Below are 20,047 nucleotides of genomic sequence, written 5' to 3'. Positions count from 1 at the left end.
GGAACCCACAGGAAGCCACAGGACGCTCCATCCGCAGAAAACAGCATCACACCTTGTGTTCATTTTTCCAGTCACTATCAATCACCCACCATTGTGTCCTTGGGGCACCTTCCCAGAACTCCAAACTGCACCTGGCACATCATGACGGCCTTCATGAACTCCCAATATGCGGACAGCTCTTTCTGCCTGCCAAGAAGGCAAGCAGACGAACTGCCTCCACTACCCCACCTGTCCTGCCAACAGGGCAGGCAGAAGCCATGCACCTACCTGTCCAGGTGATGTGCAGGTGCAAGACACACACACACTGGTACCTGGACTAGGTAACGAGCAGGTAGAGAACACAAGCACACATATACCTGGACCCGGGTGATGTGTAGATACAGGACACAGGCCACCAGGAAGCAGATGCAGAACACCAGCAGGAGGAGGACGGCCACGCTCCTAGGACAGAAGACACGTGGGCACTGCAGGCTGGGCCGGGCGAGGTGTGCCCGAGAAATGCCTGGGAACCCACCCTTCCTCCCCTGCCTCACCCAGTCGCTGGCCCCCCAGAAGGAGCAGCGGTCTCTGGGGACTTGCCCATGCTGGCTCTTTTCTAGGGGAGGAGCCCTTCCTGTGTCCACCCCAACTTCTAAGCCCCCCAGGGTCTCTCTAGTCCTGGGAGATGCTTTCCCTATGCAGGAAGGGCTAGGGTTGCACAGACTTGGCTACTGGGCACTACCCTCTTACTGGGCTTCAACTGGGAAGGGTTTTTCTAGAAAAAGCTGTATCCCCATGTAGGGCCGTGCAGATGGCCACTGTGTGTCCACAGTGTCCTGGGGTGGGGTGGTGGGGGGCGGCTTCCATGTATTTTCTGGAAACTCACAGGAGAATTGCTCCACTCGGGAGGTTTATTAAGAAAGTGGTACGTCTGGGGCTTCCCTGGTGGCGCAGTGGTTGGGAGTCCGCCTGCCGATGCAGGGGACGCGGGTTCGTGCCCGGGTCTGGGAAGATCCCACATGCCGCGGAGCGGCTGGGCCCGTGAGCCATGGCCGGTGAGCCTGTGCGTCCGGAGCCTGTGCTCCACAACAGGAGAGGCCACAGCAGTGGAAGGCCCAAGTAACGCCAAAAAAAAAAAAAAAAGAAAAAAAGAAAGTGGTACGTCTGGAAGAAAAGTGGAGACAAAAACTGCCACTCACTTTGACTTATGATGACTACATGTTATTAAAATCATTATGCTTTTGTTCCTTTCCAAAGCCTACTTTTCCTCATTTTAATGTTTCTGAAAATGACAAGCACCTAGACACCAGAGTGCCCATTTGGTGCCCTGTTTGTTTCCTGCTGCAGATGCTGTCATGAAGTCAATGGCGCAGGTGGTGTGGACAGGGTCACTGAAAATATACGGTGTCTGAGAACTGAGCACGTTTAAAATTAAAAACTGCGAGTGAGCATCCCACACGTTTGCCATCAGGCGTGCCCAGCTAGTTCCTCTGGTAAATGGAGAACTGGTGTGTGGCTCAGGCCGTCCCCAAAGGCCAGGGCACTGCAGGAGTGTGACCGCGGGAGTCGAACCTGAACTTGAAAAGAAAAGAACTCCTGGTGACCTTCTCCTCTGACTGATGGACCTGGAACAGCACTTACTGTGGGATTATTAGAAGGTAGACAAGGCCGAATAAGGCAGCCAGGATGAGGGCCAGAATGACGGCGCTGGTGAAATACTCGTCCTGAAGCTGGTGATACTGGAAGACACAGAAAAGGACCATCAGCCGCCCAGCTTCCTGGAGGCGCCAAGGTCTTCCCAAGGGCGCCAGGGATGCCTAGAACTACAGCAAGAAGGGCCACCCACGTTCACTCCCAGAACCCCCCCAGAGCACCCCCACACTCACCTTTCGCTCTCGCTCAGCCTGCTTGTACTTCAGGGTGAAGAAGTTCAGGTCCGCCATCTCCAGCTCCATCTGGCGGGCTTCCAGGAGGCGGCCGATGTACCTGTTGACGCGTGTCCCAGGGGTGGTTTGGACAACATTTGTAGAGAAAGATGAGCGGTTTCTGAGTTTTTCCGAGGCTGTTCTCAATGCCCTCCGCTGCCCGTCACGGAAAGAAAGGAAGGGATAGTGTCAAATTCTCCACTTATTAAAGAAAAGAGCTCTTATGCTCCCTCCTCCTGGGTCCTCGCCCACTGCAGAGTCTGGGGGGCCGGGTTTGGGGATCTGAGATGCAATCTTGCCTCAGCCACCTGCTGGCAGCGAGATCCTAGATGAGTTATCTCATCCTCGGTGTTGGGGTTCCCGTGTCTGTAAGTGGGGTTACATGGTACCTGTGCGGTGGCACCATGTGGAGGGTTAAGGGACCCCGCTCATGTGCAGTGGACAGTGCCCAGCACAGAGCAATGAAACTGGTTCTTCGAAAATGTCAATAAAATCAACAGATATCTAGCAAGCATGACAAAGAAAAAGAGAGAAAGACACTAACAAATTCAGGAAAGAAATATAATTTTACTAAAGACCCTGGAAACATCAAGAGGATATAAGGAAATACTTTGAAAAATAGTTCACATATAAATTTGACAACTCAGATCAATTACCTACTCCTTGAAACATACAAACTACCACAACTCACCCAACAGGGAAGATAACTAGAAAAGCCCTATAATGGCTAAAGAAATTCAATTCATAATTTTAAAATTCATGCAAAAGTAATCTCCAGGCTGAGATGGTTTCACCGTGAATTCTACCAAACATTTAAGTAAGAATTAACATCAATTCTATACAATCTCTTCCAGAAAATAGAAGTCAACACTTCCCAAGTCACTTTATAAAGTCAGTATTAGGGGCTTCCCTGGTGGCACAGTGGTTAAGAATACACCTGCCAATGCCAGGGACATGGGTTCAAGCCCTGGTCCAGGAAGATCCCACATGCCCATGCGCCACAACTACTGAGCCTGCACTCTAGAGCCCGCGAGCCACAACTATTGAGCCCACATGCCACAGCTACTGAAGCCCACATGCCTAGAGCCCATGCTCTGCAACAAGAGAAGCTGCCGCAATGAGAAGCCCGCGCACCGCAACAAAGAGTAGTCCCGGCTCGCTGCAACTACAGAAGGCCCACGTGCAGCAATGAAGACCCAATGCAGCCAAAAATAAATACAAATAAAATAAATAAATTTATATAAATAAATAAATAATAAAGTCAGTATTATACTGATACCAAAACCAGACTAAGACAGTATTAAAAAAAGGAAAACCACTTTTGAGGTCACATCCCTCATGAATATTGATGCAAAAATCCTTAGCAAAACTTTAGCAAACAGGATTCAGCAATATATAAGTAGAGGCCTACACCATGACCTTTACAAGATATGCAAGACTGTTTAAATATTTGAACATCCATGCAATCCATCGTATTAACACCATATTAACCACCACATGGAAAACCTCATGGTCATATCAACTGATACAGAAAAAATCCTTTGTCAAAATTCAATATCCACTCATGATAAAAATGATCAGAAAGCTAGGAATGGAGGGGAACTTCCCCAACTTGATGAAGAACATCTACAGAATACCTACAGCTAACATCACACTCAAAGGTAAAAGGTTTTCCCTCTACAATCTGCAGTAAGGCAGAGATTTCTGGCTCACCCTCACCTTGAATACAATACAGTGCCCCCAACCAGTGCCATAAGGCAAGGAAAGCAAATAAAAGGAAAACAGATTTGAAAGAAAGAAATGAAACTGTCCCTATTTGCAGACATGATAGAAACAGACATGACATTCTACACAGAAAACCCCAGTGGGAGGGAAAAAAATCCTAGAACAAATAAATGAGTTCCACAAAGTCATAGGATAAAAGATAAACATAAAAAATCAATCGTATTTCTTTATACTAGCTATGAGCGTGTGAAGACCAAAACTAAAATACTGTACCATTTACAATCACTGAGAAAATGAAATACTAGGTGTAAATCTAACAACACATACAGAACTTGTATGCTGAAAACTACACAGTGCCAATGAAAGAAATAAAAGAAGATCTCAATAAATGGACAGACATACCATGCTCATGGATTAGAAGACTCAAAATAGTGAAAATGTCAATCCTCCCCGCACTGAAGTACATGGGTTTAACAAAATTCCTGTCAAATCCTAGCAGGATATTCTTTTTTTTTTGTAGATAGACAAGCTTATTCTAAATATTAAATGGAATAGCAAAGGGATTAGAATAGCTCATTTTTCTTAAAAAGAATAAAGTGAGAGGAGCTGCTCTACTGATTTTAAGACTCACTATATAACTGTATCAATCAAGACAATATGGTTTTGGCAGAAGGACAGACACATAGATCAATGGAACAGAACAAAGAGCCAGAAATAGCTTCACACAAGTATGGTCAACTGATTTTTGACAAAAGTGCAAAAGCAATTCAATGGTAGAAGCAAAGCTTTTAAACAAATAGTGCTGGAGCCATTGGAGATCCATTAGCAAAAAAAGTGAACTTAACTCAAACCTCACACTTTATAAAAAGAATTAACTCAGAATGGATCATATTGCAAAACATGAAAATATAAAATCCAGTTAGAAAGCAGACAATAGACACAAGGGGCATTTCACCAAAGAAGACAACATACAAAGAGTTCCCTGGCCTAGTGGTTAGGATTCTGGGCTTTCATCAGGGAACTGAGATCCCACAAGCTGGGCAGGGTGGCCAAAAAAACACATGGATCGAGGGCTTCCCTGGTGGCGCAGTGGCTGAGAGTCCGCCTGCCGATGTGGGGGACACGGGTTCGTGCCCCGGTCCGGGAAGATCCCACATGCCACGGAGCGGCTGGGCCCGTAAGCGATGGCCGCTGAGCCTGCGCGTCTGGAGCCTGTGCTCCACAACGGGAGAGGCCACGGCGGTGAGAGGCCCGCGTACCGCAAAAAAAAAACAAAAACACATGGATAGAATATAAGCACTCACTTTTTGATCAATATTAAAGCATAGCATTTTATATGAGGGATTAAATCTTGAAATACATAAACACTTATATTTTTATTTCTTTTTAAAAGTGGATTAAAGGTCATTCCCTTGCAGAGCTAGCCTGTATCTATTTTACAGTATGAAGTATCTGTTTAATTTCATAACTAATACTTTGTGCTTTAGTTTTTCTTACTCCCCTCAAATTTGGGGGGACATGAAAGTAGCTTTGTTAGGACCATTTGGAAATTCACTGTCACAATTCTCCCCTGTGCTTTGTTTGTTGTATCTTTGCACACGTGTAAAGATTTGTAGATGAAATGCTGTACAGATAGTTTGGCTGAAAACATAAAAGCTCACTGGCCAGCAGAGGGGAATAATAAATCAGTGATATTAAAATCTTCTTACAATGTCAGAAAGATAAAAGTCAGAATAAAGACTCTTTCCATTGAGAGAACGCTCCTAGATCAGTATGCAGCTAGAAATTTTAATAGGGAACATGCATCTTTTGGTAATAAAAGTTGTTAAGAACAAAATAGCACACACACAAAAAGAAAATAAGCACTTGAAAAGATGTTTGACATCATTAGCCATCAGGGAAATACAAAATAAAATCACAAGGAGATATCACCGCACACTTATTAGAACAATAATATATTTTCTTTAAAAAAAGTGGTGACAGGACCAAGTGCTGGCAAGGATGCAGAGAAACTGGATCATGCAAATGTTGCTGATGGGAATGTGAAATGGTACAGTCACTCTGGAAAACAGTTTGCCAGTTTCTTAAAAAAACAAAACAAGGGCTTCCCTGGTGGCGCAGTGGTTGAGAGTCTGCCTGTCGATGCAGGGGACACCGGTTCGTGCCCCGGTCCGGGAAGATCCCACATGCCTCGGAGCGGCTGGGCCCGTGAGCCATGGCCGCTGAGCCTGCGCGTCCGGAGCCTGTGCTCCGCAACGGGAGAGGCCACAGCAGTGAGAGGCCCGCGTACCGCAAAAAAAAAAGCAAAACCAAATATGACCCATCAATGGCACCCCTCGGCATCGATCCAAAAATAATGAAAATTTATGTCCATGTAAAAAATCTGTACCTGAATGTTTATAGTAGTTTTATTTGTAATAGTCAAAATTGGACACAACCAAAATGTCCTTCAACAGGTGAGTGGTTAAACAAAGGTGGTCCATTCCAACCCGGCATACCAGCCAGCCAAGGAAAGGAAGGAGCTATTGATTATTGATCCCAGCAACAACCTGGAAGGACCCAAGCATAGAGCTGAGCACAAAAAAGGCCAAGTTCAAAGGGTCACACACTGTGTGATTCCGTTTATACAACATTCTCAAGGGACAGTTATAGGGACGGAGAACAGATTAGTGGGATCCAGGGTTAAGGATGGCTGTTAGGAGGGAGAGGGTGTGACCACGAGCGGGGCGAGACCTTGGTGGTGATGGAAATGTTCTGTATCACAGTGTGAAGATGGTTACACGAATCCACCGCGCGATGAAATGGCACAGAACTACACACACACACACACGGTGCTCCAAAGCCCATTTCCTAGCTAGGGTATCATAATGTAGCTACATACAGTGCAACTGGGCAAGGAGGACCAGAACCTCCCTGTACAAGCTGCTTGATTCCACAGCTTATATGTTTGCGATGGGTAGTATGTCAATTCTACCTCCAGAAAGCCGTAAAAATATTAAGTAAATAAACAAAACCCAAGTCACGCACACACAGTCTCCGCTTGGAAATAAATCATTGACCTTTTGCAGGACACCCCTCCAAACTTTTCCCTAAGCAGATACCAGCCTGTGAACGTGTATTTTCCAATCAGAGGGTCACATTTCCAATTCAGCAGGTACTCCTGTCTCCCCAGGGCCTGAAACCAAGCGCAGGAAGGGCTGCAAGCAGGAACGAGAAGGAACGGTGAGGTCCACCTTGAGTTAATGTGCAAGTCTCCTGTGCTCTTGTGAATTCTTTCTCCCTCTGGGACCTGACACGTTTGTGAACGTTAGGGAAAAAAAACCCAGTTGATGTTGTGTCTGCGAGCCTGAGAGCCAGCTCTCCTGTTGTGAGGAGCCAGGAGGCTGTTAGCTGGAGGCGCACGCAGGCAGGTCATGTCACAGTCACCGGGTTTCAGGGTTTTGTGCTTATTCTGTGTGGGCAGGACTGGCTTCTGAGGGTCGAGGTTGTCCTCGGCACTCAGGGCAGCCGGACGTTGGGACCCAGAGATGTGCTCCCTCACCAGGTCCTACAGGGCACCTGGATGCAGAGACCACCTGCACTCAGTTCCCTCCCTGGAAGACTTTTCTGATTATTAAACTGCGGCTCCATCAATGGGACAGAATGGCCACCTCTTGGCAATGGAATTACACATTTTTCCCTCTTGTCATGTTTTCCTCTTCTTTCCCACAACAATCGTAAATTTCCCTTAAAAACAAATCAAAATCAAGTTAAGGGAAAACGTTGCTTGTTTTGACTTGGAAATTGGGTCTCTGAGCCTCTTTCTTGAAGGGAAACATAGTGGTTTAAGTGCAGGGACTCAAGAACCAGGGGCTGTGCAACCTTGAGTGACCTGCTTAACCTCTCTGTGCTCCAGTTTCCTGGTCTGTAAAATGGAAGCAATAGTGGCCACCTCATTAGCTCTCATGAGAAGCCAGAATGTTCATACTCCAAGAAAGGACTCCTGGCCCAGAGCAAAGTCCTCAAGCTGGCCCTCACTGTCCTTAGTGGTGGCCACAGGGGGCTCCCCCACTACTGCCACGGAGTCAGAGTCAGCGGGAAAGGCTGCAGGGAGCAGACTCTCGAGCCTCCAGAGCCCCAGTGCAGCACGGAGGCCCTGGCGAAGCAGACACTCCAGGAACTTCAGGCTCCTCATGGGAAATGGGGCAGGGCTGCCGAGGGGCCTCCTGGGAGAATCTCAGCAGACGTCAGCTCCACCCGGCCGGAGAGGTGAACGCCGCTCTCGTTGCTGGCAGGGCTGAGCGTGGGGGCGTGGGGACGTGGAGAAGCGGGGCTCGGAGCCCGGCAGGTCAGGCAGTGGGCACGGAAGCTGCACTTTTTGCCTCTCTTCCCCTGACACGCTTCTGTCTCAGGCGCATCTCGCACCCGTGAGGTCGGGGTGTTCCAGACCCCTCCCCTCTCTGGGCACCATTCCTCTGAGCTGGAGTCCTTCACAGCCACGGGTCTCCAGGGTGGTCTCCGGACACTGGGAACTAGTTGGGTGTGCACTCTGCTGCTGCAGGCCCTCCAGGGTCCCTGATACGGATCTGAGATTGAGACGCGCTGCTTTACTACTTTCCTGTTTTTAATGAACCAGGTAGGTCTCATCTACGAAAGCCGACTTCAGAGTTGAATTATACCTGCCACTAAGAAAGCCACTGGGTCTCAATCCACACCAGCACATTTCCATGGACCCACCGATGTCAGGGTCTCAGATGCAAGTGTGTGGCAGAGACTGTGGGCAGTCTCCCCGACATTCATACCCCCTTGGTCACAGAACCCAAGTTCTATAAAGGCATTGGTCTCAGCCAACGCACTGGCTTTCTCCCCTTCCCGTCAGCTTGCTGCAGCTGTGTGGCTGAGTTCTGGCCAATGAGCTATATGCAGAAGTGCTGCTAGGGAGCATCCTCAAGAGGAGAGAGATATGCCTTTTGCCAGCTCTGCCTTCTTTCTGCTGGCTGGAATGCAGATGCAATGACTGGAGCCCCAGCATTTATCTTGGGCCATGAGGTGGCAGAGCACGCAAGCCGGAATAATGAAAGAGAAAGGGTCTGGTCAAGGTGCTTGTGAAGCCACCACGTTAGCCTTGAACTGCCTGCTCTCTGGATTTGCTTTATCCCTGAGAAAACTAACCTCTATTTTGTTCAAGCCACCATGACTGGGGTTTTCTTCATATGCCATGAAACCCACTCCTGATTAGCAGTACCCCGAGAGCACACATCTCTGAAGAGGCATTCCTGGATGCTATGACCCGTCTGCTCCTCCAATCCCAATCTGCCCTCTACCTGCCATGGGGTGTGGTAGTTACAAGAAGACGGGGTGGTGAACTGGGGGACAGGGACGATGGGGCATTCCCACAGCATGCAGCTGAAACCCTGGGCTGGGGTAGACTGGGCAGGCATGCACTTCCTGGGGCTGAGCCTGGGCACCCAACTTCCTGAAGCCTATGAGCAGCTGAGATCAGTAAAAGTGTCCCCAAGCCTGCAAAGCACACAGCTGCGTCTCAGGTCTCCTTTCACACCTGACACCCCAGGAAGGCCATGGTCTGAGAAGCGGTCTCTGCCCAGCATCAGCCCCTCTGGGGAGCAGGCAGCAGTCGGCTGCTCTCCCCCAGGTCTTACCCAGTCCCCTCACATATCCAGCTCCCCACAGGGCCCAGTGAGAGGCCCTGCCACCCACCCTCACCCACTGAAGGGACAGGGACACCCCAGGGGCTTGATGTTATCACTGCACAGACGACTTTCTAGAAATGACTCATCAGCCTAAGAACTGGCGGCTTTTCCCACCCTTTTCCACAAAGAATTCCTTGTCTGAACCTCTCCCAGAGCAGAGGCAGGGGCCAGGTTCACGCCTCCCAAGGGGCGTCCTCATCAGGGGGTATCCACCGCCTCCTTGAAGCAGCTGCAAAGCTCTCTCCTTCCTCTTCTCTGCAAGAGTCCGTATATGAGGGGGCACTATGGCGCCTTTAATGACCAGGAGAACCCACCGTCAGAGCCGTACGGGCTGGGAGTTCCCTCCTGGGAAGCAATTTAGTAAGACTTGAGTTCCTAACAGACAAAGGAGTATTCACATTTCCACTTTTGCCTGGGTCTTTTTGCTCTTTTGAGTTTTACCAGGAATTTGTCCATTTCATCTAAACTGTGAAGTGGGCTGTAAAGTTGCCACCTTACCTTCAACTATGAATGTGTTAGGATCTACACGATGCCCCCTTGCTCCCCCGGGGACGATGGTAATGGTGTGTTGGCTGGATTGTCATGGCTGACAGCTCGGGGTTTAATCCACTTCAAGGACATGGGCTGTCGGAGAGCGAGGAAGAGCAGAGCCTCCTACTGGAACCCACTGGAGTTTTGCCAGACAAGGGTCAGCATAACGGCTGAGCCAAAACTGGCCAGGAGGGGAGGGGAGGGAGCAGCTGAAGGCACAGAGCTCTCGAGCGGGGCCATGACGGATGGCTCAGTCGGGTGATCTCCGATGAGAAATCCTACGAGACCCTGGAAACCGTCCTGAGGCATGAAGTCTTTCCTCAGGCCTAAGCAACGAGAACACCATGCCCAGATCCAGCCCAGCAAGTGTCTCTGCTCTGTCCAGCAGCTTACGGATGCCAGTGCAGGCTGTTCCCAGGTGGGCAGACCTGGCCTGGGTCTCGACCACGGTAAGTGACCTTCAGCTCAGAAGGTAAGTGGCCAATGGCGACTGTGCTCTGGTCTGGTTTGTCTGGGGCTGATGGACATAGATTCACCTCAGGTCAGCCTGTCACCTCAGGGGTCAGAGTGTCCTCTTGCGACAACTAAAAGCCAGTGACAAAAGAGTGGCACGCACATCACTGTGGTGACAGAGAGGTGAGCCAACCGCTGTCCCTTGCAGTGGTTATACCTGGGGCATCCTGATTCAGTGGGGACAGAAAGCAAGTAAAGAGCTACTAGACGTCAAAGAAACCTTGGAGGAGCCTGTAATACCATTTACCCTGTAAGAGTCAGAGAAGAAAAGCCACCAGAATGATCATCTCAATAGATACTGAACACTATTTGCTAAAATTCAATATCTACTTCTCATTTTAAAAAGTGCAAACACTCACTCACAGGGCTACTTTCCTGAGATCATTAGGCACCTATTACTAATTCTTACCAAAAGCATCACAATTAATAAGAAAACTCTATTTGTTTTAACTAATTAAAGCCAGAATGAAAAAAAGAATGCCATTCATCACTATCATTTAATAAAGGATGTAAAAAAAGAAACAAAAATTATCACTATTTAAAAGTGATACCACTGTATATCAAGAAAACCCAAGGGAAGTAAAAAAGTTATTACAATCAATTTCAATAAGCATGGACCAAACATAAGCTAGAATTTTTTTTTTACTTTTTTTTTTTTTTTTTTTTTTTTTCTGCGGTATGTGGGCCTCTCACTGTTGTGGCCTCTCCCGTTGCAGAGCACAGGCTCCGGATGCGCAGGCTCAGCGGCCATGGCTCACGGGCCCAGCCGCTCCGCGGCATATGGGATCCTCCCGGACCGGGGCACGAACCCGTATCCCCTGCATCGGCAGGCGGACTCTCAACCACTGCGCCACCAGGGAGGCCCTAAGCTAGAATTTTATCTTCATCAAATTCAAGCAGAAATGGTGGGAACTATGTTTCTAAAATATTCCGAGCCATCTTTAAAACAAAAAGCTGGGAAACAGGGTAGCAAAGGTCCTCTGCAGACCTGAAACAGATCAGGAAGGGAGACGCAGCATGAAGCAATGAACAATGCTTAAACTGTGCTGAGGCCGTGCTGGGGAAGCTGTCACAAGAGTGAGTGTGGAAAACATGGAGAGAACAATTTGACAACAGCGATCACAAATTAAAATACATGCACCATTTAACGCAGTGATTTCACTACAAAGAAGTTACCCCAGGCTATCCTTGTAAAGTTCACTAAGATGTATAATTTTTTTTTTTTTTTTTTACTTAAGGATGTTCTCAGCACCAACGGCCAAGAGAAGAAATCTGGAAGTCATGTTCCCATGCATCAGCAAGGCACCGGGAAACAAGTCTGTCTGCAGGTGGAGGCCCCCTGGTACGAGCCTCCAGGATCTGCAAGGTCTGTCACTGAGTGAAAAGACAGGGCGTTGGGACAGTTAAATAGGTCAAGTCTTATTGGCATTAACCTTCTAGCACACAGCCAGGTTTTTCTGGGGGGGGAAAAACACAAAATGGTAAACAGTTCGGGGGATTGGACTTTCTGTATCATGGGTACATGTTACTTTTATATTTTTAAATAAATATGCTTAGGTAATTTCAAATCTGAAGAAAAGGCCAGAGGCAGCATTTTTTAAAAGGGGAGAGAGAACTGGGAGGCTCCTGGTGTACATTCTGGAAGAGGCAAATCTACTGGCAGTATTATGGGACTCCATAGAGAGCGTCTCCCCACGCTGGCCGGGGAGGAGGAGGCTCATCTCCCACCTGCTGCTACAGGTTAACACTGGTGCTACAATCTCTAACCAGCTACACACCCACTCTCACAGATACTCAACTCAGAGAAATTCATTTTACAAAATGATCAGAGATGTAAGTGCACTTTCGTGAGCAAAAAATGCTGTGAATCATTTACTTTGCTTAAAAAAAAAAAAACAGGGGCTTCCCTGGTGGCGCAGTGGTTGAGAGTCCGCCTGCCGATGCAGGGGACACGGGTTCGTGCCCCGGTCCGGGAAGATCCCACATGCCGCGGAGTGGCTGGGCCCGTGAGCCATGGCCGCTGAGCCTGCGCGTCCAGAGCCTATGCTCCGCAACGGGAGAGGCCGCAACGGTGAGAGGCCCACGTACCGCTAAAAAAAAAAAAAGAAAAAAACCCCAAAAAACAATAAAAGCAGAAATGACCTAAATATCAGTGGAAGTTGAGTAAGTAAATGGTCTCTCCCTAGGCTGGAAATCTACACAATGATTAGAGAATCCTATTTTTGAGGAATAGTCCATAATATAAAGAAACCCTTATGATACACTGTCAAGTGAAAAAAAAGTAACAAGCAGCAAACTGACTGTATATCATCCCATCAATTTTATGTAGAAATTTATAAATATACACACATCTAAGAAGCTAGAAGGACGAAAATGTTAATGATAGGTTGGTTGTGGGTGATTGGATTGTAGATGAATGCTTTTCATTTTCTTCTGTGTGCATTTTTGTATTTTTCTATATTTTCCACAATAAATTACTTTTATCATCAGAAAGGAATATTGAAGGAAGAAACAGAACAAGTGTAAGAATGCGGGGATTGGATTTACTGGAGAGCAGTACCTTGGACGTGAAGTGCCCTAAAGCTGTGCTGGAGCCCTGACACCAAACCCCAAAGCCCAGGTCCCTGCCCGGAGGTGCGTGCACGGTATCGCCACCTAGCGGCCGATTCACCCTGGGCTCCCACGCTGCTGACCCACGAGAGGCCAGGAACATGGGAACCCCAGGTACGCTGTGCTCTGAGGCTGACCACGTCCATCTGAGTCACCCCCCAGAACCTGTGACACAATGTCTCACAAACTCGGCACAAAGGCACAGGCGACAGTGGAACCCACTGCCCTGATCCCACCGGCTTCCCCAGCTCCATCTCCAAGGCCCCCTCGATCAGGCTCAAGGTGCGGATAAAGTAAACGGAAGACAGGAACAGGAACGATGAGGCAGACCTCATCCTAAAGCAGGTGCAGGATCTGAGACCTGCCGGGGAGAACGGCTGCAGGGCAGGGGCTGCTCTGCTCAGGGGTCACCAGACGGGGCACTCATGTCATCCTCCCCAAATGTCCCCACTGGTGGCTGGCCCCGCCCGTGCAGAGCCTCTCCACCGCATCGTTCCAGGACCACCATGGACTCCCCCTCAGGCCACCTGCCCTGTCTTCACCCTCTGATGCCCTCCCATAGTGCCAGCCCTCTACCCTCCCCATCCTCATTTTCACTAATCGTGGGGAGCAGGTGGCAATGAAAGAGCACAGAGCAGGGCAGCAGAGTCCCGGGCTCCCAGCTCGGCTCCCAGCCTGCAGCACCTGCCCGTGAGGGCTTTGCTCTCTGCCTCCCCAGCAGGGGAGCTGCCTGGGCCCATAGTGGCTGCCCAGGGGGCGTCAAGGCCGGAATCGGGAGCCCTGCGGACGAGGGGTCAGAGTCTGGAGGAGGCGGCGTGATGGAGATAGAAGCGGGCTGGGTGCAGGAGGGCGCCTGAGAGCAGAGCGCAGGCCTGGGCTGCGGTCTCCTCTGTCGGAGCCAGCCAGGCAGCGGCGGAGGTGTCCCAAGCACCAGAGGTGTTGGGTGTGTCGGAGAGGGGGCCTGGGGACCCTGAGCACACAGGGGAGACCCGTGGGAGACTGTGGGGACAGGGGGCCAAGGACGAAACCCAGGACACCACCACTCATGTTCCCAAGGGAGGCAGGAGGGCTGCAAAGCTGGGGAGGTGAGAGGCTCGGGGGACGAGGAATCCAGGAGTCCAACCGTGACTCCTGACGCTGGAAGGAAAGGAGGGAGGGAAGGGGCCCTGCACCCAGCAGATCTGCCTCCCCCCACCCCTGGGATGGGAGGGACGGAGCTGCACGGCTTCTGTCCTGGGTGTTGAGCCCAGGTGTGCGATTCCTCCCCAACCTAAGGAGCCATGGCTGGGGCGGGGGTGTTGCTGGCGCTCTGTGGTCCGAGTGCGGACACCAAGCAGCCACTGGCCCCAGCGAAGGAGAGGCTGATGTTAGCTGTGTGGGCTCGTCAGACACAGTCTGAATCCAGGGGTCATAGGCTCCTTTCACAGGTCAGCAGGCTCTGCCCAGGAAAAGTCTTATTAACTCCACCACCTTGGGCAATCAAGCAGGAATGATGCACTCCCTCCCCTCTCCGCACCCCAACCCCCCTGAGGAGTCCTGGGGACACCAGCCCTTGCCTCGGGCTCCAGGATGATGACTCTGCGCTGCCCAGGCTTCAACTAAAATTTGATTTTTCATTCATTGTGGACCCTTTTGGATTACATTTGATTTTTTAAAATATTGCACTATTACTTATCCTGATACTGAGGTGTTTTTTTTTTTGTTTTATAAATTCATTTATTTTATTCATTTATTTTTGGCTGTGTTGGGTCTTCGCTGCGGTGTGCGGGCTTCTCATTGCGGTGGCTCCTCTTGTTGTGGAGCACGGGCTCTAGGCGCACGGGCTTCAGAAGTTGTGGCACATGGGCTCAGTAGTTGTGGCTCGCGGGCTCTAGAGCGCAGGCTCAGTAGTTGTAGCACATGGGCTTAGGTGCTCCACGGCACGTGGGATCTTCCCGGACCAGGGCTCGAACCCATGTCCCCTGCATTGGCAGGCGGATTCTTAACCACCGCACCACCAGGGAAGCATATCCTGACACTGAGTTTTGGACGCGTATTTAAATTGTGCACCTCATAACCCTCCCCCAGTCCCATCCCTGGTGGGGGGTCAAGTTGAATCAAGGGGGTTGGGGCCGGGGGTACTGCGGGAAGAAGACAGTGCTTAAATCAAGGTTTCTACCCTGGCAATCTGGCTAACAAGAAAGCCTGAGAGTTCTCCTGTTACAAAGTCTGGGTAAATATATTAACTCATACATACTTTGAAATGTACAACTGAGCTGGCAAGAAAGTAAGGAAAATGACCAGAAGCCAGAAACGTCAGGACAGTAGGAATGCAGGCCAGGGAATGGTGCCATCAAGCTTTCATGGGGCTCACAGAAAACCAGGGGCCCGAGAAAGATGGGCAGTGAAGTCAAAGCCCTCTGGCTGAACCCCAGACCCTGAGAGGCTCCGTCAGCAAACACCAACCAGGAGAGACCATGCAGTGGGCTTGGTCTAAGACAGCTGGCCTGTCTTAGACCTAGCTGTGTGTCACTTGGGACATCTAAAAACCACAAGCCAGGCATTTAGCCTCCTGCAAGGCCGGTAGAGGAAAGGCCAATCTTCTTGAGGGAATTCACCAGCAACAGAGCTCTTAGGCATCTCCAGATAAAGTTTTCCCAAATAGGAGCTCATAATCAAAATCACAAAAAAATCCCTCTAGAATAAGGCACCACGAGTGAGAGTCAGCAGGATTTTGCTTCCTCCTGAAAAGCCACTAAAACTGTGGTGAGGGAATTCCTTTTAAAGGCGTAAAACCCACACGGAGGAGAAAATGAGAGTGCGGAAGCAGCAACGCAATCTCGGGAAGCAGGCAATCAGTCACTGCTGTGCAGACCCAAGAACACATGTGATAGGGAAAGTCAGAATATTCAGATGGCACAGCCGTCGGTGCAGGGGCTGGAGGGCCAATGACAAGAGGACGTGGGGAAGACGCTCAAAGCTGCTGACGAAGTGGTGGAGCACAGGCTTCACCCCAGGCTGCCGGGACACGGCCCTCCTGCCCCAGAGGACCGGGGTCTTCCCTGAGGGGGAAGGCATCAGGGTCTCTGGCCCCGGGTTACAGACAGTATGTCTGTGTGGTTGAAGCAGACACTAAGGACACCCCCCCCGCCGCCAGCCACAGTGCTGCCCCTGCTCAGCTCCAGGCTTTCACCCCAGGCCTCGCCCCATCCCAGCAGACTAAAGACGAAGGTGACTCTGACCAACCCAAGAAGAAAGACAGAAAATCCTGCACCCAGGTCACCTGCAGGAACACCCACAAAAGGAACCTCCGTCAGGTGCTGGAGGCCATGCACCAGGAACAAGAGGGACTTAAGCCAGGAAGGAGGGGCCTCTGATATGAGAGCCAGAGAGGGAGGGAGGGGATGGCCAGAGATGCTCTCCATGGAGGTGAAGGGCAAGCCTGGGGTGACACCACGTTGAGGCTCTGGGGGTGCAGACAGAGGAGGTCAGGGGCTCCGGAACCAGCGATACAATATCTGACATGTACAAATATCCTGAGGACAGATTTAAACAACAGCTGGGGGACTGTAGCTTGAATTTACCGATAAATCCATGGAATGCCAAGTTGCAAAAAAACCCCGCAACATAATGAAAAGTGTTTTGCAGGAAAGCAAAAGCAGCCGAGCTCTGAACAGCATTTACAAGACTGTGAAAGGTGAACGGCGAGGGCTAATGGAGCAGACCGCAGCAGGCCTGCCCTGGGAGGACAGAAGAACAGGAACTCAGAGCCGGGCCGGCACACGGGGGTGGGGCCCGCCTACCTTGTCGTCGTCCTCGCAGGTCATGACATTGGAGAAAGGGATCTCAGCCTTGAACATCTTCCGGCAGTGCATGAGCTGCACCAGCAGGTAGCACACGGTCTTGAACTTCATCCTCTTGGCCGGTTTTATATCTGAGAGAATCAGCCCTGGAAATATCTGTGCGGACGTGCAGCAAAGAGAAACGCTGTGAGTAGACACACACGTCCTACCTCTTGCGGGGGGAACAAGAACTTAATGGGGCAGGGAGATCACAGGCCACTTGCTGAGGACCTACTGCTCACCAGACCCAGCAGGGAACAGAACCGGCAACCCAGTCCCCAAACACGCAGGTCTCAACTACGCCCAATGGCTCTGAAACAAGAGCGATGCCCGAATCCTGGGGCAGATGCATGGACATCACCCAGCTGGGGCAGCACCACGTGGATAAGTGTCACCCACTGGCCCCCGGGGTCCCTCCTTCTGCCTTGCACCTTCTGCCTTGCACCTCCCCTTCTGCCTTGCACCTTTCTCTCTCTCCTCCTCAACCCAAATTTCTCCAAAGGGGCTGCTCATTGTACAGACTTCTTCATCCTTCTCACCCTCAAACCGCAGCCATGGCTGACACTGGTGTTTAACTCCGTATGACAGGTGGGGCGGCATCCACTCATGGCACCAAGGCTCCCTCCTCTGACTCACAGCCTCCTGCATCCCGGCAGCAGCTCGCAGGCCTTCCTCCTTGGCGCCCTGCCCTCCACTCCTATGTCTCCAGGTTGACCCCAGCTGGTCACCCAAACCTCTCACACCTGCCCTTCTCTCACACACTCACTCCCCTTCTCCAGAATTCAGCTCACCCTGCCCTGCCCTGAGCCCCATTTCTCTCCCCTGGCCAGTGCCACCCCCATCCACAGCTCCCACATCACATGGGGGCCACCGCATCCTGGCCTGGAGAGCACTGGCCCATGGATGCACCAGGACAGTAGAACCCGAAGCTCTCCCTGACCTGCTTGTATTCTGAAGTACTGTGGCCACCTGTGTCCCGTGCACCTCACCTGTGTCCCGTGCCCCTCACCTGAGCACTGCACCCCTCATCTGAGCCCCGGAAGTGGCTCAGTCACCCTCAATCATGTCCAGATCACTTTCCCAGGGCAGAGTGACCTTCAGCGCTCACACAGGATGGTCACAAGCCTTCCTGTGTGCACAGCACCCCTCGATCCATAGTGCACCCCATCCCTGACCTCCTGCAGAGGGTTCTCAAACCTGATTTGCAGGAGAGGCAGTGAAGGCCCAGGCAGGTGCGGGAGGACTCAGGATGGCCCAGCCCTCGAAGACCCCAGGGCCCTGACTCCCAGCTCCATGCCCTCCCCTCCCCCACGGCCCTCCCCTCACGGGCAACAGGCCAGGCCCAGGACACAAGGTCAGCGGGGACACCCTCCCATGTGCACAGAGCTCAAGGTCTGAGAAGCAGTGATCTGGGGAGCCGTGAGTCCTTAAGAAGGCTCCACACAGGACCCCTTCTGGAGCCCACCTTGCGCCGATGGGAGGGCACGATGAAAAAAGTCTCGATGTTGTGAGTTTTCAGAAAACTGTTCCTCTCGTGTCCATGGCCCGGCTCCACCTCATAGTCACCATTCAGGCACGCCAGGGTGGTCTTTGTGATGTGAACCTTCCTACGGAAAAGGAGGTGGAGATTTGGACGGAGCCTCCCCTGCGGGGCCGCAGCTGGTCTGGGCAGCATCCGGGCGATGCTCTGCGGGGTCCTGGCAGAGGTGTCACCCCCTCACGGGCAAGCTCTGGAAGGAACACTCAGATTCCCTGGGGCATATGCACAGGAGGAGTGACAGGTGGGATGGGGCAGGGGAGGGACCCCAGGAGAGAGGGGGAAGCGTGCAAAGGAGGACCAAGAACAGGGAGGGCTGCAGGCAGAGGGGATAAGGGGCCAGAGGGACACAAGAGGAACTGAAGGGGACAAACGAAGCAAGTGTCAGAGGACACAGAAAGGACGATGAGGGAAAGAGAGGGTGGCAAGGTGAGGGGAGAAGCGAGGCCCCTCCCCGGCTGCGGTCCCCAAACCCCCAGGGCGGGAGGACCCCAGCCTGACATCAGGCCCACACTGTCCCCACACAAAGTGGGCGGGTGGGAACAGAGCCGCGGCATTCACGCCCACCCCAGTGAGTTGTCTGGTGAGAGAAGGAGAAATCCTCAGTTAGCATAACCTGAGCAAAACCCAGTCCCCACGTAACCTAGACACATGGCCTGAGCTTCCGGCCCTTAGCAAGACCCGAGCACTCGGACTTAGGGAAAAACACAAACTCCCCAGCATGCAATACACTCCCTGCAAAGACCTGAGCCCTCACGTCCCCAAACAGTCTCCTGAATTCCTTGGTTGGGGAGGGGGAGACACATGCAGGGCACTGAGGCAGGAGTGAGCATCCCCCCACGGCTGGCCCTGAGGGCACCTGGGACACTGTCACCCCATCAGCCTGGCCCTGAACTGCGAACGGCATCAACGGTCTCCAGAAATGCACGCATGTCCACTCGTTCATTCACTGGTCCCCCTCCCTCCTCTCCTTCCTCCCTCCCTTCCACCACAGAGGGGGACAGCACAGTCCTGTCACTGAGCTGAGGGGCCAATAGGGAGACAGAAACATCAGCAACCGCTCTCGGCACAGAGCATCTCAGGCTCTGGAAAAGAGGAGGGGGCCCGGGTGCAGGTTGCCCTTGAAGCACATGGTGGGAATGGATAGCACCCAGGCTCTCAGCCTGGACTGGGGAGAAACTGGAGGCCTGGCTGGTCCTGAGCAGCAAGGCCACTAAAGGGGACAGGGCCACCTCACTTGCAAGTGCTGCCCACCACTCACGGGGCGACCCCTCACCCAACACAGGTGGTGGGAGTGAAGACAGCCAGCCACGTTAGCTCGCCTGCCCTGGAGACGGAGGGTGGGGATTCCCAGTGTCCGCCAGCCCTAAGGCCCGCAGCACCAGAGCCCGGTTATTGATGAGACTGTCTTGTCCAAGACAATAGGGCTGGGGAGATGTGGGACCTGGGGCGGAGGGGGCTCCACCATACCCTGGAGCTGGGTGGGGTACACAGGGGACCCCAATCATGGTTCCTACCTGAGGGCCCCTAGGACGGGGCACGCGGGTAGGCCATTTGCTCAGGACCCAATTTCACTTGCTTCCAGGCAGCCTGGAACATGCATCCAGCACATCAGTTTGGGGCTGACCAGGAGCCGTGTGTGCTTCAGGGCAGCAGAGAGGGCTGTGTGGTCTCCTGCCACCAAGAAGCTGAAGGCCATCTCCGTGCAAGAAGCAG

General features: G+C 51.7%; 1 protein-coding gene across 1 annotated transcript in view; it reads right to left on the bottom strand.

The window, feature by feature from the left end:
- Positions 1-20,047, bottom strand: part of ADCY1 (adenylate cyclase 1) — a gene marked incomplete at its 5' end in the record, with an annotated part of 122,332 nt that overhangs the window by 37,152 nt on the left and 65,133 nt on the right. Inside the window, 5 exons of the mRNA XM_081243372.1 lie at positions 357-441; positions 1,621-1,718; positions 1,866-2,060; positions 16,756-16,911; positions 18,260-18,401. Of these exons, the coding sequence (XP_081099498.1) occupies positions 357-441; positions 1,621-1,718; positions 1,866-2,060; positions 16,756-16,911; positions 18,260-18,401 (676 nt within the window). The remainder of the gene's footprint in view (positions 1-356; positions 442-1,620; positions 1,719-1,865; positions 2,061-16,755; positions 16,912-18,259; positions 18,402-20,047) is intronic.

This window comes from Mesoplodon bidens, assembly GCF_964165515.1.
Source record: "Mesoplodon bidens genome assembly, chromosome: 9".
NCBI classification, from domain to species: Eukaryota; Metazoa; Chordata; class Mammalia; order Artiodactyla; family Ziphiidae; genus Mesoplodon; species Mesoplodon bidens.
The sequence above is the reverse complement of the archived record's forward strand: the minus strand, read 5'-3'. Positions and strand labels throughout refer to the sequence as shown.